This window comes from Syngnathus floridae, chromosome 17 (assembly GCF_059516105.1).
Source record: "Syngnathus floridae isolate MCC-2025c chromosome 17, RoL_Sflo_1.0, whole genome shotgun sequence".
In the NCBI taxonomy this organism is placed as follows: Eukaryota; Metazoa; Chordata; class Actinopteri; order Syngnathiformes; family Syngnathidae; genus Syngnathus; species Syngnathus floridae.
Genome location: NC_142429.1, coordinates 8,185,282 through 8,203,035, shown reverse-complemented (window position 1 = coordinate 8,203,035; position 17,754 = coordinate 8,185,282). Strand labels below are relative to the sequence as shown.

Sequence of the window (17,754 nt, the reverse complement as noted above, 5' to 3'; positions counted from 1 at the left end):
AACTTTAGGTCAATATCAAAGATGTCCGTTGCACACACAAAATAATATAGGAATAAATCAAATTGCACAGAATAAGGACCGAGATAGGTTTGCCCTTGACCTTCACAGTAAACACCCACCAATATAAATTCAGTAGAGGGGTCTCTGTCCATTTAACAAGAAATATGTATTTACCGGTGTATTGCGCAGGCGCGCGCTCTTACGCACGCGCACTCACACGAAATTTGTCTTTCATCTTGTCATGCATCATAATTTCCTCAACATGTCCCCACATAAAATGCTCACGATGATCTTAATTAATAAAAATAATACAATAATATTTTTTTCAAGTGTTTTTACGCGTTAAGGGCGTGCGTAGTAGGCCCAACATATACGCGGGTGGGGGAACGAGCAGGAAATTACTTACTTTTCGTACTTTGATTTTGCCACATTTGAATAATGTTAAGTATTTTACAATAAAGAAAGTGAGCGTAAGAAAACTTTACTGCTTTGTTTTCCATCCATTAAAATATTTGGGTATATTGCCCCTTATTAACACTAAAGCTTTTATTTCCTAGACGTGTCCAGCTAATTTTATAAAATTTAAGCAAACAAAAACGTGCAATGTCTATTTTCTATAAGCATGATCCGAAAATGTTGAAAACAGAAAATGCTTGGGGGGTCGCAGTGTCCAACATCAGCATCGAACTTGGCGGTGTGCGTGCGCTTCTGCATGTTGACACTCTTTACAACGCAGTCTCCGTCCGCCCTTAAAACCAACAATACTGACGGAAGTTCTTGGCCCATAAAGATCTTTCTGCGCCTTGTCTAAATAGTAGAGAATGATGAGGAGGACTGGGAAGAAATCTGCAACATAGCTCGCATTGCGGAACACATCAGTTGATTATGAATTTATTCTTGCAGCGGGCATGCTTGGTCTTTTGCGTCATTTAAATTTTGTATATGCAATAAGACGAATAAAAAGAGAGACTATGAATATATAATAATAATAATATAGCAATTATGCTGCGGCAAGCAGGCGTCCCTTTGTTTGTGGAAATAATTAGTCACACGACGTTGGCAGGTCCGAATCGGTAATTTAAGAGTTACAGTGGATTTTAAAAGACTTAAGCAGTTCAAATGAACTGTACTTTATACTCAGCGCGTTTTGAATGAGGCCTATATACTATTTAAAATATATTAGCAAAGACGGCAAGTTAACAAGTTAGAGTGCCTTTTATTTTGTAACACGTTTAACAATTTATTGATAAAGTACTTACTACCAATAGACCTCAAAGTGGAAAGGGTAAAACTGTTACTTTTCTAATTTAATGTAAATCTCGTTTATGAAAGCAGGTGGCAGTGAATTGTGTTGCCAAGGCACGAGTCTATCATAAATACGCGATGCGCGGCAAACACATTCGTGCAATTAGAAAAATTATACATTTTTAAAACTGATGGACTAAAAATTGGACGGACTCGGGACGTTAGCTCAATTCGATCCAATTTTTGTTGTTCTGCAAAAAAAAAAAAAAAAAAAAACAGTGCGAGATTCATTTAGGGATTCAATGTAGGGAATGGGCTGCATTAAATATTTTTTTCCATTTCATTTCAAATGATGGCGTTAATTCCTTTAAAACTATTAGGTTAAAATTTGGAAATTTGACCCAGCTTTGGGTTGTTTTACAAAAAATAACCACATTATTGGGTTGTTTGGTCGAAAAGAATGGGTTGTTTTGCCCAATTTTGAACCCAAATTGGGTTGTTTTCAACCTAACATTTGTAAGGGTGCAGTAATCAAACTCTAGCCTTTTTCCAAGAACCATTTTATAGAATTTTCATATGTTCACAATATTACTTGAACTATGGACCCTTTCAATGCCCAAGTCATTACGGATAAGCTACTGTCATCACGTGCAAAACCGAAATAAATAAAAATCTGCATTGCTCTCTACACATTTTCGACAAAGAATTACTCCAGACAACTCACGCTTCCGCAACGAAAACCCATTTTGATTAAATAATTACACCAGAGCGATGATTTAGAGTCAAATATGCAAATTTATTGAATAAGGGCCATTTCATTACAAGGAGCACATCTGTTGGCTGATGTCAGTGTTGTAAAATGTGGAACCTAGTGGCTGACTGTACAACTTATAAACCAGGACTTTTATTGTCAGTATACAGTCCAGATGGTCTGCTTTCTTCTTTCCACCTTGAATCACTTCACCGTGGAGCAATCTTCAAAAACATTTCTATTCTATTCTATTCTATTCTATTCTATTCTAATTTTTGCCCCGAGAACCAGGTCCCTTGAGTATACTTCATGCTTTAGAAGAGGAATGCAGCACTATGAGATGTTTTTTTTTCTCAAGTTCATGTCCACCAGTGACCACCGCCTTCTTGCACGTGCGTATGTGCACACACACACACGCACGCACACACACCCTACTATTTTACCACCTTTTCCCCCACAGCACCCCTCCTCTTTTGTCTGCATTGCAAACTGTCTTTTTGTTTCCCAGGTTGGACTTTGCTGTTGAACTTGAGACAGACAGACAGCTTGTAAACTCTTAGTAGTCTGGCCCATGTCTAGTCTGGAATGATGTGGAATGGCCTGGAGGGGCTAAAGGGGTGGGGGACAAAAGGGCAATGGCAAGGACACCGGACCCTGGCTGTCTTCAAAGCGCAAACACACCCGCCATGATATTCTATGAATATAATATTGTCAATATTTTTTTTTTGCTGAGACATCAACAGGTGTGGGCTGATACCTGGTGCAAAATTTGGCATTCCTGCCGTTTGCTGGGGCAACATGTTTTCAATTAGTTGGTTCAACAAAATGATATCTTCCTAAATGAAAACATTTTAATTTGGTGGAAATAATTTCATTATGCTCACCATTTTTTTTTTCTTTGGGTGTACTAGATATTGTAAATAAAATGACTTACATTGAGCACTAAATTGACTTCCGAGATAACTGATTTCCCGTGCAAGCTATTTAAAATAAGAAGACAAAGTTGTTATCCTTACTATACAAAACACAATTCCAAGTGAAATTTGCATATTCACAAATAAATATAAATACCTTGAACATTTTCTTTACAATAAGATGTACGTGTCTAAACATGGCATTTTGATTAATATTGCATTTGTGGAATATGAGTTAAGCAGCAAAATTCACCCATTTATATCCTCACCAGTTTTATGAAGCTGAGCCATGATTGTTTGTGACCCGAGACCTGGCAAGTGGAAAAATGGCCGCCCCCATCTGAGATGCATAAAAACAAGTGGATTTTGCCTGTTCAACAAACAAAACAGGAATCAGAACAGTGTTTCGACTAATTGGGCTGCAAAAAACATAATATTCCAAAGAACATTTTTAGGTTGACGTCCTCTTTAAGAGAACAAACTGGTATCATCAACAAATAGCCATCCCCGCATGTTGTCGCGAGGCGGAGCATCCACCTTGACACAATACATTCATCCAATGGTTGATGCCAAGGCGACCGTATTGAATGAATGTGGAAGCAGGTCCCGTGTTGACAGACACATTGAACGTTTGCCAAACTCGTAAAATAAAGAGCTAAACAGTCAGAATGGCTCCTGCACAAGGGGGTGTTATCGGAAGTGTTGTGCTTTTCTTCTGGCGTTTTGTGACCAGGCTAACATAATATGTGTTGGTGTTCTGATTGAAAGACAAATGAGAAAGCACTTATTGTTAATAATGTGAGTGAGGGAATCACAAAATCACAAAATGTCAAAAATTTTTAGTGAATTTATCTTATTAAATGTCACTGTGAAAAACTACATATTGATTTTTTTCCCCTCCTGAATTGGTAACTCATTTTCTTCTATCAAATAGCAGCGGTATGGCTTTTAGTTTCAACATGATTTTCCACAAGTTGTTTTAGTTTACTCTTTTTTGTGTGAACATTTTCTCCCAACCATTGTTTAGGGTCAGAATTTCCTCCGGCAAAGCTGTGCTGAATTCTATTTCAGGTTTTTATGAGCACCGTTTCGCTATCAGGCTGAGCCCCCACTTAGCCTAATGAGGCTTTGCCTAGTTGTTTTTACTTACTTGTTTACTCAGTAAATGATCTAGTTTTACTAATCTGACTTTGGGTTGATATAAACCGGGCCATGCACTCTTACCAGATGGAAAAACAAGACCTAAGAGCTGAGTAAAAGCAAATCAATCAATCAATCCATCGGTCCGTCCATCCATCGTATTCAACCTCCTTCCAAATTGCTTTTCTGTAGATATGAAATGATATGAAGATGAACCCCCACACGCTGGAGCACATTTACATCCGCAAACATTACTAAAAAAAACTAATTTAATGCAGCAAACACTACTTGTAGATCAATTCTGTCTTGCAATCACTGACAGTTTTTGCATTCTTCCATACTGGCATATTTACATGGCGAGACACAGGGTAGGGAGGCAAAGTGAATAGCTTGGGGTATGGTACTGGATTTTATAGACCTCTGAGTAAAAACTTGATCACTTTGAGGTTTGTGTGGGCTGCTTCTCTTCATCTCCCTGAAGATATGACTTATCGTTTTTCATGGACATCTTCTTTTATAGAACCAAGGTCGGCTGATAGGCAGCCAGCGTGTGTTCAGTAGACTTTAATCGCCAGTCTTGGGGCAATAAAAGAGGATGGTGAATTATACAACTGAAAAACACCCAAGGCTCAAGCTTGGTGCGCCTTGAAGACATCGCGGCATTTCAATTAAAACCGCTAGGAATTGTACATCTGGTGTAGATTCATAAATTACTCGTGTTAAACTTGATTAAAATGATAGAACATAAAGCAATTCCTTCGTCGTCTCTTGGGCTTTGTTTTTGTTTTTTATGTGGTGTTTTACTGCCACCCTCTGGTGAATGTTTGGCAATGCATAGCAGTATATTTCTTGTAGTTATTTCCTGTATTTTGGCGCCCTCTAGTGCCAAGGAATTGACACTGCAGTTAAAATCTGCCCAGAAACTTTAGATCACTGATTGAGAGAGAGAGAGAGAGAGAGAGCGAGAGAGCGAGAGAGCGAGAGAGCGAGAGAGAGAGAGAGAGAGAGAGAGAGAGAGAGAGAGAGAGAGAGAGAGAGAATCTTCCTATTGGTCAATGCCTAAGAACCAATCAAAGGAGGTGGGACATGTAACACTTTGCGGTAACACGAACAAAAATTCGGACATGACAAGACTTTAGTTGTAGTAGTCCTGAACCGTCCCAGACGCCAGCCGACCAATCGTAGTATGACAAGACGACTCAAAATCAGATATGACACGCTATGTTTACCCATTATTGTTCGAGCAGTTGTGCGGCAAAGATTGACAATCGGGTTTTTCATAAATAAAAAAATAATCTGCAAAAAGTAAACTAAAAAAAAATAGCCGGACTAAAAAGAAAAAAGGATGTAGATCTCCGGTGTCTCTGCAACTCACACTATGAAAATCCTAGATGACCAAGTTCTATAATCTGTGACAAAATATACATTTATTATATTGTTTATGGGGGAAAGGAGCAGTCATAGCTTATTCTGTAGGGACTTGAGGACCAGATGTTGGCTGACCCTGGACTAAAATATGCAACGAACGCGTGCACGCACACACACACGGAAGTAAAGGGAATTGAAGGTGCCTTCAGTGTTGTAAAACTTTATTACAAACATGGGCCCAGTTGTCATGGTAGCAACTATACCATTCCGAGTGTGTGTGTGTGTGTGAGCATGTATGTGTTTCCAATTACAGAAAGAACATGAATTACAATGTCTGTCTGTCTCCTCTCGCTTACTCTTCGCCCGCTGGCTCTCCACTGTGGCAGCTGTGACTCAGGCAGTTTGATTCCTAATTTTGTAAAATGTTATAAGTTTCATCTTCTGGTAAAATATGCTAAATATTTGAGTTGGAATCAGATAACTCAATAAAATCTCATTCCATTATGAATAACTTGGCTTTGTCTAACAATACGAAATTCTCAGTTACAGTTAGAAGCTGTACATTACACAACAGCGTCACCCGCAGGCGCTAAAGGTGAACTGCAACAAGTCGATATAATACATCTTTGTTTATATGCCGCGTTCACAACACCTTTATCCTGATGGTAAGGGTTAGCAGGGTTTCTTTTAAAATGTACTCCGGTACAGTTAATAGTTACTTGTTAAAATATGTAATTAGTAACTTAATCCAATTGCCATAATATCAAAATAATGTAACTTGAATACTTTTACTTACTACTTTTGTATTGCTGTACTCCAATAGCATTGTGTGCTTGTTTCAATACGACATAATATTCCACATATTGAATACATCTTTCATTGTCTGCATATGTGTAAAAGCTTGTGGCATTTTTACTTTCTGAGATAATTGAAGTCAAAAGTGCTAGCGGAGGCTAAAATGCCAAATTTGCAGACTTTGGAACATAATTACTCAATAACTGTGGTGGAGGAACAGACAATTAGTATCATACTGTGAAAAAATAATTACCATATTTGAACATGAGAATGGGTGAAATCACTATGATTTAGTATTATTTCGCAAATGATTTCAAACTAGAATAGATTCATGTAGATTGATAAAAATGAAAATATGGATAGCTAATCATAAACAAGCACACTGTGCACATTTTTATCATGCCATGTGTTAAAAATAGATGCTCTCTTTTGAACTTGCTTCCTCAAGTCAAGACTCAACTCTTCCTTAACCTCTTGTGACCTTGTGATCATCATTTCATCATCACTAGAATGATTTGTGTAGCGAGCTGCGGTGCATTCCTTTAGAAGATAATAAATATGTTCCTCTAAGTACATCAAGGTTTGTGCTACTTGGCCTTCAGCCCCGCATTCAGACACTGAGAAACGTATGGTTTTAATTGGAGCGCTGCAGTGAAATATGGCAGGAGACAGCCTCAACAGAGCCTGCAATCAATTTTCCATTTTGAAGAAAGACAGAGTCATGTTTGTAATCATTGATGGGATGGGGACTTGGGCTGCTTTTGCATCCCGACTCCTGTATTTGCTCCTACGCCTATCCACAAAACTCTTCCCGTCAAAGACATGCACATGCTTCCTTAATCATAAAATGCGAAGGTGGGCAATGTTATTGGGGTGAGTCCACCACAAAGAACTTCTCAGGTTCTGAACCTTTTGGTTTTGCAAGCTTCATCGTTGGGATATTGTCAAATTGGGAATAATGGCGGAGCATACACTCATACTGTCTACAGAAAAAAAAAAAGGAAACAAAGTGACAATTAATCTAATAGAATGGCTTTAAATTACTTCTAATCTAACCACTAATTTAATTAGGTAGATTCAAACAAAACCATTCAATGGAACGTAATGAAATCAATAGCACAATTTTAAACACATGCTGTGTGAATCCGAATCAACTCCATGTGGAGAACTTACTGAAATTTACCGTCTCTGGAAAAAAATAGACCAATATATCAGTGTGTTAGATTTAGAGTCCACAAATTAACTTGAAGAAATTGATTCCGAGTCACCAAATATCTGGATTTATTAATTTAGAGAATTATTGGTGTGGTTTGTACGACAATGTAACTGTGCTTAAATCAGAGGTAGAAGACAGTGAAGTTTCCACGAGAAGCTTTTGCAGTGTTTTGCCGCTAGTTTAGCACACAAAGAAGGCGATGATTACCGTAATTTTTACCTGTATGAGCAGGTGGAAAGGAGAAAGCGATGGGACGATGCGCACTGCTTTTTCCCCAGATTGCGTCTCTGGTTGTTTTATTAAACACACTACATATAAACAACATAATTTCGGTACATTTCAGTTCAACTACACAATTTTCTAGGTGCATTCTCAAATTAATGTGTATGTCTCACCATGTTCAAGTTTTCAAAACAAAATATTAATTCCCTATATAAATTAAAATTCTCCCTGAATGTCTGCATAATATCATAACATATTGTGTTATTAAATGACTCACAGTATAACACTGTCAAAAAATACTTCATTGAAAGTCTCATTCGTGACAACAAATGTCTTGTTTGTTTAGATGCGCGTCATACAAAATGGCGTCGACACAAACGACAAAAAACACAAGAGTTAACACGGCTGCTCTAGCACTCAACCGATGGCCATAAATTCAAATATAACATCATAAAAAGAGGTAGTGGGACTTTATATAGCATTTACTGACCTGTATGAGCAGGTGGAAAGGAGAAAGAGATGGGACATTGCAGTGCTTCCTCCCCGGATTGCGTCTGATGACCTACCGGCCGCAAAATCCCGCCTCTTTGAGGGTCATGACCCGGATCAACTTCAAGAACTACTTCCTCCTGATATTAATTAAAATAAAATTCTTCTCAATCTTAATGCACTAAAACATATAAGTTTTTATACCAGCATGAACGTAAACAACATTAGAAATAATCATCAAGAAAATAAATTATATTTTAGTAATTGCTCAAAAAACCTGGCGTCAAGCAGTGTTTGAGTACGTGCCACATTCTTCATACCTAGATTAAAGTGCCGAGATAAAAAAAATATTAATAAGCAGCCATTGATAGAACCCAGAATCACCAGTGACTTGCAGTACCATGCCATCTCTGGGTTGCCATGGCCACCTCGTCCTGGACATAAACTCCTGAAAATATGATTACATTAAAATTTATCATGCAAAGTACATTGAGATTATGGTCATTTACATAACATGAAATCATGTAATTAAGTTATTAAAACAACTAAATAATAACATGGATAAATGTGGCGCTAAAAAGGAAAAACAAATACAGATTTTTGTTTGCTGCATATACCTCGTAATGGATAAGTGTTATCCTTGCTATGCCATTTGTTTTTTAATCAAATCAAGATCTCTCTCTCTCTCTCTCTCTCTCTCTCTCTCTTCTCTCTCTCTCTCTCTCTCTCTCTCTCTCTCTCTCTCTCTCTCTCTCTCTCTCTCTCTCTCTCGCGTGTACACAAAACTGTTGAACTTTTGAATTTGGCGATAAAATAAATAAAATAAGAAGGTGACTGATAACTATAAAGGCAGCTGATGGGAATTTTGCCGCCGAGAAATAATGGTGAGAATTACATCAGTTTAACAGTTTTGCTTTCACCAAGAGGGGTTAGGATATCATCTTTTTAAAACGACGTTATCTTGGTTTATTGTTTCGATTATTCTGTAGTTTAGAATTTTCATAATGCCAAACATCTTAACCGCAACAAGTTTTGCTTTAACGTGAAGCGGTTGAAAGAGGTTGCATTTGAGTACGTCAGAATTAAGGGAGTTTTTTTTTTTTTCACGAGTGGGTGTATAGTTAATGTTTCTAATTTTAAAGCCTCTTTATCTTTAATTACTTGTTGTGTCGTTTATTTTTATTGAATGGTTAAATATATGTAATCACCCAGCTTCTAGGGTCGGTCCAATTTTTAACCCAAATTGAATTTTTAACACAGTATTTTTTAAGGGTGTGTATATCAACTGGACGTGTGTTTTATTCAGACCTACTAAAATATATTTTCGCCCCTAAACTCTCACGACAGCTACTTCCTATAAAAAACAACGCGATCAAAGCTATTGATTCAAAATGCCAAAATCTAAATTGGCCGTGATCATTTTTCCTGCTTTTGTCTTTGTTCTTAAGCCGTATACGTTTAGCTATTAATTCCAGGTCTTGAGATTCGGCCAGCACGCATCATTAATAAAATAAAATTGTAACAAAACGGGAGAAAAATACGATAATTAGTTCAATTATAATGTTAGTGTCACATTCAAATCTTCATAAAAAATGTAGGCATTTTTAAAAACGTTTTAAAGTACACATTAATTGTAATCGATAATAATTAAGTTGACATTATTAATCAAAATCAGTATAGGTAATATCAAGCCACTTTTTTATGGAATGTCTGGACGTTTTTGTATTGAATATTGATTCACTCGTTTTCGTATTGTTTTCGCACTTCCGATTGTGTGCGTGCGTGTGTGTGTGTGTGCATGAATGCGCATTTATGTGTGTGTGTGTGTGTGTGTGTGTGTGTGTGTGTGTGTGCAGGGCGCAGACGTGTATGCTGAACATTTTATTTTATAATACTGGCTATATAAGATTTGTTTTCAAAATCATGACGCAGATCCGGAACAATAATAATAATAATAATAATAATAATAATAATAATAATAATAATAATAATAATAATAATATAGATTCACCTCACTCAGACTCCTATTACGACCCGGATTCATGAAAAATTGAATTTGCTAGGCCTAAATAGGGCCGTTGATATTTAATATTTACACCTAGCTCATAAACACGACGGAAAACAAAGACAGAGGAGCATGCAGTGCAGCCAACTTCCGTGTCGTATATTTTGGACCAATATCTTTTTTCCAATCACATTATACCTTTTATCCTCGCTCAGAAAAGAAAAACACATTTTCTTATCACATATAAGGGCAAATAACGAACAATTGTTCGAATGTCGATGTGTTTAGCTCTCTGGAATCTCCAGTCGAGGTGGAAACTTAAATTGGATGGACAGATGCAACGAATTAAATCTCAAAACGATCAAAGCCGAAACTTACTTATAAGAAGCTTATTTGCTTGTCCACTGCTGCTTCGGCTCCAAGGCATGCGTGCCCTCTTCGATTCCCATCATTCCCCTTTGCAGTTCTGAAAGCATACCTCACCCTCATAAATAATAATAAATAACCACGATGGTACAACGAGATATGCAGAGCTCGGCATCCCTTGCAAATGAAAGCCAGACATTAGATTCCCTGCACTGATTAGCAGCCTGTCAAGAATTCAAGAATGTTATTGTATCAGAAATAACAATAACTTACACTGTCGTTTAATAAGAGGTCAGCACCAAGTCCAGAATCAAGTCGACTGTTGCATGTCCAAAATAACAAACTTGCATCCCTTGAATGTGACTCTCAGTAAGGGTGCGCTTCTTTTTTTTTTTTTATCTGTTCCACAGGGAAGTTAATTTCCCGCAAACTCCCATGGAGGTCCCGCACCCAAAAGGTGTTAACTCGGAGCAGCCTGACCGCTGAGTGAGATGTGCTCTTTCTCGAGCAGAAATAAGGCTGCAACATTCCCAGTAGTGTTTACAGTGTGCACTAGTGCAAGTCATATATCAGCTCTATAAAACCTTAAGCAGTCGCCATGATTTTTATTATGGTTTAAACGCACTAAAAAAAAAAAAAAAAAATAGTTGAAGTAGTGGGTTGCAGGCAAGGGCATGACCACGTGGCCTGGCTTAATGGTGCTCGTTAACAAAAATGACTGTTAATGTGCCAATAAAACAATGGCAGGGGATTTTGAAATGGTGATGTGAAATGTCGAAGACGTGTGGGTATAGAAAAAAAATGTTGTGGGCAAAAAAAAAAAAGCTCCACTATAATGTCAAGTTGAATTTGTAATACAAATTGTGAGTACATTCCTGTTTATTTGGATATAAATGAATAGGGAAAAAATATGATATTGTTCCTATTATTTTTTTTTTTTTTAGAAATACGCAATAGGCTTATTTATTTTCCACCATCACCCTCATTCAGTCAAAAGTTTTTTTTCTACACCGTGATAAGATGAACGGGCAAGTGAAGCTATTACGATCTAAACATGGGAATCTATGCAGGATTCAAGAAGGCGATCTATTAGAGGGGGATGTGAAAGGGCTTGATTTACGCTCCACCGAAGCTTTAACCCTTTGTCGACATTGGCCAATCAGTTTCTCTGAAAATGAAGGCTGCAACACTTGTTTCGCTATTGCGAGCAAGTTGCTTCGAAAGAAAGAAAGGGGGGGGGGGGGGGGTAGAGCGGGTGAGGCAGAGAAGGGGGGCAGAGAGAGAGAGAGAGAGAGCGAGAGAGAAGTAGCAAAGGGCAGATGATGAGAAGAGGGAAAGAGAAAATCTCCTAATGTCTATCTTCTTGTTCTCCATTTAGTGAACTCGTAGTGTTTCACAGATAATGTCCGAGAATGTCTATTTCTGGGACTCTGAGCAACTATTACGTGGATTCTATTATAAGTCAAGACAGCGATGAACTCCCGACCCCGGCTCATTTTCCCAGTGTCCAATATTCCGGCTCCAGCTCCGCCGCCGCTGCAGCAGCGGGTGGAAGACAACCCGGCTCGGCAGCCGCATCGGAGCATCCGCTCCCCGAGTCATATCCATCCTGCAGCTTCCAGCCCAAACCTGCGCTTTTCTCATCACCCTGGAGTCCATTCAGTCCGCACCACCATGGCGCGAGCGGTCTTCCGACCGTCTACCACCCTTACATACCGACACAACACGTCCCTTCCACGGACACTCGCTACCTCCGATCGTGGTTGGAATGCGCGCCGCGCGGCTCCGATTGCTTCCCGGGTGGGGGTCAGAGCGGCCAGGTCAAACTGGAGCCCCAGATCAGCCATCCTGGTGTGGAAACTCCACCCAAAATTGGCCAGCTGCAGAGCGCTACATACATCCTGGAATCCCGATCGGCGCCACCGGCCGTGATCACCGGTGTGGGTTTTGGAGAAAATAACGACTCTTGCGAGGGGAGCGAAGACAAAGAGGGCCTAGATCAAAGTAAGTTATTAGGGCAGGAAATAGCACTTTGGAGAAAGACACACGATGATTGGGGAGAGCGATTGTAAATGCTTTTAATGCTGCTGTAAAACAAGAACAAAGAGCTGGAGAGCCGAAGTCACTTTGCGCTGTTCAACCATTACAGCCACTAAAGTCCAAGATAGGATAGTTGGTCCAGTCAGTGTAAATGACTTTAATTGGGCAGGACTCTAATTGATATGTTTATTTTGTGATTTTATTAACACTGAGTCCAATTGTGACAAAAAAAATGGGGTGTTCATTGTGCCACTTTATAAATCCCTAACTTCTTAAAATAGAATGTAGTGTTAGTTTAAGATCTATAATTAATACATATACACAACGTATTATGTAATATCCTGGTTTGGTGCGGTTCTTTCTGTCTGTCACACTCTCTTTCACCTATAGCACTAATTCTTGGGAAAAGTAAATATACATAAGGTCCTTAGAAATAATAAGTCTTTCACTACCATGAATGGATTTTTATTGGTGTTGTTATTGTTATTGATGGTTTTAAACCTGACTGAATCTTTGAGTTTCATCCTGTGGAGTTCGTAAATAATTTTCTTCAAATATTTGTGTCTTTATCCCAAATTACATGTATTTACAAAATCAACAAATTCAGACCATTAGGAAAATTGAATTTTAAAATGGGAAATTTCAAAGTCATGTTTTCTAGATGCGTTACAATAATTAGGATAATTGTTATTATTTATTGTGGTAGTAGTATTGGTAGTATAAAAGGGCAATTCCTTGATTCCGCAGAATGCGATTTGGGGTTCAACACAAACCTTTTCTGATCTGTGGAATTTTCATTTTCTTGCCATGTTTGCGCGGTTACTATGCTTTCCCGCACATTTCCAAAACATGTATATATTAAGTCAACTGAAGACTCTAAATTGTCCATATTATGTGAATGTCAGCATGAACACTTGTTTTTTCCCTGCAACTAACTAGTAGGAGTAAAAAAAAAAAATAGTTGGATTAAGTATTGGGAGCTTAACCAAAGAAAAGTCTGGAAACTGAATTGGGTTTGATACAGTATTTGTTCAAGGCAGACTGGTTTTAAATCACTGTCTGCTTTTTGATCCATGTTATGATAATAACATTTTCACTAAGCCCCCTTCTGGGTTTTGGCTTCCTCTACGAATTTTGAACAATGAACGCATCAGTTGGAGGTCAAAGATGGCTCTGTTTTCTACATTATTTTTCCAAATGGCCTTATTATTGGTGGATCTCAAAATATCTAATGACACACTGGATGGGGCCCCCTGTAGAAGTGTCAGTAATTTGCAATACTTTAAGTGTACAGAACGGTTTATATACATGCATATGTACAGTAAACACATATTTCCTATACATAATGTATCTAAATATATTTCATCCCACATTAACTCTCTTTGGTCAACTTGCGGCTGTTTTGCCCTGGTTTGTGGAACGGTTTGACATTTTGGAGAAGATGCTTATTATCTTTATTTCTGCAATGCAAGCAAGTCACCACTACTGTCGTATACGTAGCAATTGCCAGCAGCTGCCTGGCTGAATTCAAAAGTAAACCGACTTGATGAACATACATTTATGAACATTGCAGTTGTTGTTCTTCTCGCACGTTTAAAACCGATAATATAATAAGTGTGTCTTTGGTTGGAGTCAGTTTTTGCAAAAACTGTTCTTTAAGACTCTGATGTGTTCCAAAATAACATCGCATCAATCAAATCTGTCATAAACCGAAAAGTCCCTGTAGTTTTTTCTAGATGGTATTTATTGTCAAGGTATGGCTTTAGTGATTTCCCGAAGGTGTAGAACTTCTCAAAATGTCCACTATACGTGTAGAGTAAACCATAAGGAGAAAAGCTACCTTTCAAAACACCAACACTAATTAAATTGAACAGATTATTTTCCCATTATTGGTGCTGGGCAACCATCCAGAATAAACTCCAATATTACACTTCAATCTTTGTACTGCTGTTACTGTTGCTGGGGAAAATTATTACCTCTGAAGTTTATTAAGTTATCACAGGGTGAACAACCCCATTAATTGGCGTGCTGCTGTTGGTGGTTGGCTGAAATGTACAAAAAGGGGAGGGAGCAGGGGGGAAAAAATACGACAGAGAAATGTAATAACGTGCCTTGGGATATATGAGGGGTCAATTTCTGGAACTATTAGGGTGAAATTGCAAGCGGCGGGGAGAAAGAGGCGAGAGATGGGATGCGATATTAATCCGATGGGCGATGCGCTCACTGTTTCCATGCAAGCTGCATTCATCATGGTGGACACGCGCAGGAAAAGACACATTGGTCAGCAATTGAATTTTTCATGTTGCACAGCCAAAGGCTATAGCAGGCTACTTTATGAGAGTATCAGTCCTTCCATCTATGTGTCTGTCCGTGCTGGATGACTACAAGAAACTCAAGACTAGTGCATCACCAATCCACATATTCGTCCTGTCTACCTTTTTTTTTCCATTGGTCATAATCTTTACTATCCTATCATCCTCAAAAGGATCCTCAAGATGGTTCCGTCACCCTGGATGACAGAACGGTCGTGGCACAGCTTACACACTAATGGATTGTTCTAGAAGTGATTATACACGACTGTAAAGCACCCACTTTAGCGAGGGACACAAGTACTGCACACCCCGGTTGTGTCATCCATCTTCTCCTCACCTCCCTACGAGGCATTATTTTCCCTGAGAAGAAATCGATAGCTTACGTTTGGGCCGTGTTGGAGGAAATTGATTACGCAGCGATTTGAGGATGTATTAACTGATGATGGCCACTATAACTAACTGTTGGGGAAAAGTGGGGAAGTATAACATGTAGGGAAGATAACAGGGCTCAATGATTTTTTTGTGTGGAGATTACGTTTTAATTTGTTTAAAGACATTCTGGCTGTTAAGGTGAATTCTTTTTTTTAATGCTTTACCTTGCTTTCTTCTTGCCAGTAATTAATCTAGCCTTCAAAATACTTTATTTTTATTTATTTTAATCAATATTTTATAATTTCCAAATGGACTGCATTATTTTACAAATAATAATTTAAGGAGGAACTCTAAAAGATTTTTTTTTTAATTTCAAATGGAAAAATGAGTGAGCAGCTGCTTCTCAGTAGGTCATAATATTATTTTTCCAAGATTGTTAATGACAAAATATGATCCATTATATTTTGACAGATATCAAAAGGAAGACATTAAAAAGCACTTTGGGACTTATGTGTTTAATTGAAGCATCAATTTGGATGCACTGGTCCTCAAGTGGTGTCAAATAAAACAACCACAGATATCCTTATTGGAAATGTGACCCCCTATTGTGCAGTATGTGTTCCACCTTAAAGTTCTCGATATCGATTTTCAGCATTGCGTAATATAATTTTTTTAAAAAGCATCTTTGTTCTTCCTCCAGATGACCCCTCCGCCAACTGGTTACATGCACGTTCCTCCAGAAAGAAGAGATGCCCTTATACCAAATATCAGACGCTGGAGCTGGAGAAGGAATTCCTATTCAACATGTATCTGACGCGCGATAGGCGTCATGAAGTGGCCAGAGCGCTCAACCTAACCGAGAGGCAGGTCAAGATCTGGTTCCAAAACCGGAGGATGAAAATGAAGAAGCAGAGCAAGGATCAACCCAAGGATTAAATAACGGGATCCTGTACACGCACTTAAAATTACCATGCAGACGGACTCGGTCCAAGCACGCACCCCCCCCCCCCCCCCCACACACACGTCAGTCCATGTATGTATTTAGCTATACATAACCTGCAACCTCAAAAGGAAATGAGAAAACGCATTACTGCTGATTCCATTCTGTTGAATTCCCACCAATGATTGTTGTGTTCCTTGCAACGCGCTTTACGGGAGATCAAGTCTTCCATGATGTAAATTGGATTTATTATCTTCTTGGAAATTGACGGGTATACACCACTATCCTCACGGGCAGACATTGTTTTGTTTTGGACTTGCACTTTTTTGTTATTTACTGTCGTGTCACTCCCATCAGCGTGCACGAGGTGCTGAAACAGTAATTCCCGTGGTCATTAACAACACAGATACACACCCGGACACACACTATATTGCCCGTAATCTTTTGCACGTAATCTTTTCCTTTTTTTTTTTTTAATGGCCTAATTCAATTAGTATGGACCCGGTGGCACACATTAATACAAATTCTCCGGTTTGGTCTTAGTAATGATCAAATTGAAAGTGTTAAATACAACGGGCAAGTTGGAAAGCTGTTGTAAATTTGATCTTATGGATTTTTCCTTTTTCATTTCCTTAAATTATGAATTATTGATGTTTTATTAGTTGGCAAAAATAATCTCTTTGTTGCTGTGTGTCTTCCCTGGCTACATATGTAAGGGCTGTAATGTTTTAGTCCAGTTGATTTCAGAATAACAAAGAAATCGTACGTAAATAATAACAATAATCTTTAGGAAAGGCTCTCTATTTTTATACAGTTGATACGATAGCCGTCTGCTATGCAAGTAATTTCAAAATAACAGAAGAAAGGGCCAATACATTGAAAGAATATTTCTCAATCACTGTATCATTGTTATTCTTCTGATAATGTCATCGCTCGAGGCTGTATAAGTCAACATCATTCAACAAAACATACACTAGGTTTATGTACAGTTTTATTGATCTGAGAGTTGATGAAAAAGGCCATGTTAGAAGGTCATCTTGTTTTATGATATTTGAAGTGTCGTCGTATTTAAATGGCGTGCGCTGGCAGTTTTATGGGCCGACCATAAACAAGACATCAGTGTTGAATGCGAGCCTCTTGTCCAATACAAATCTTTGCGCTTTATACAGACACTTGATGCACAGCGTCACATATCCTATTTCAGGTTCAAATGTTTACATTGTTTGCGCATGCCTCAAATCATTCTTAAATTTTAATTTACTCTTTGTAAATGGCGACATTTTCCGGAGGAGAATGCTTGAAAACAATAAGCTGTTTAAGAATGTAAAAATGTTTCTAATTTATTGTACGTAACTTGTCTTTTTTGAGAATGACTACAATTGGCTGAATCTGTCCTCTTGAGAAACTAAATTTCCTTTTCAAATTTTTTTTTTATGTCTTTGTGAATCTATATATCTGTTCTTGAGTCGCTCACGCACCAACGACAACAAATATTGTTTCACCTTTTTTTCTTAAAATTGGCTGTTCTCGTCCAGATATTTCATTGCATGGCAAATTTTGAGAAACACATGACTGGGTG

The 17,754-nt window shown here is 38.2% G+C and overlaps 1 protein-coding gene and 1 long non-coding RNA gene across 2 annotated transcripts; one reads left to right on the top strand and one right to left on the bottom strand.

Moving 5' to 3' along the window:
- Positions 1-3,301: 3,301 nt before the first annotated feature.
- On the bottom strand, positions 3,302-10,832 carry LOC148384180 (uncharacterized). Its single transcript, XR_015853530.1, has 5 exons — positions 10,785-10,832; positions 10,524-10,611; positions 8,142-8,588; positions 7,649-7,737; positions 3,302-7,196 (listed from the first exon to the last, which is right to left on the bottom strand). It is a non-coding gene; the product is annotated as an uncharacterized LOC148384180 (long non-coding RNA).
- A 1,007-nt stretch (positions 10,833-11,839) lies between these two features.
- On the top strand, positions 11,840-16,242 carry hoxb9a (homeobox B9a). Its single transcript, XM_088357831.1, has 2 exons — positions 11,840-12,515; positions 15,936-16,242. Exons 1-2 carry the CDS (start codon positions 11,924-11,926, stop codon positions 16,169-16,171), a joined length of 828 nt encoding a protein of 275 aa, XP_088213957.1. The 5' UTR covers positions 11,840-11,923; the 3' UTR covers positions 16,172-16,242.
- The last annotated feature ends 1,512 nt before the right edge of the window (positions 16,243-17,754 follow it).

Bases quoted from the DNA above. Each gene is read 5' to 3' on its own strand.
- hoxb9a (XM_088357831.1), top strand. From the start codon at position 11,924: ATGTCTATTTCTGGGACTCTGAGCAACTATTACGTGGATTCTATTATA. The intron at 12,516-15,935 runs GTAAGTTATTAG...TTCTTCCTCCAG, and splicing joins CAAAGAGGGCCTAGATCAAA to ATGACCCCTCCGCCAACTGG.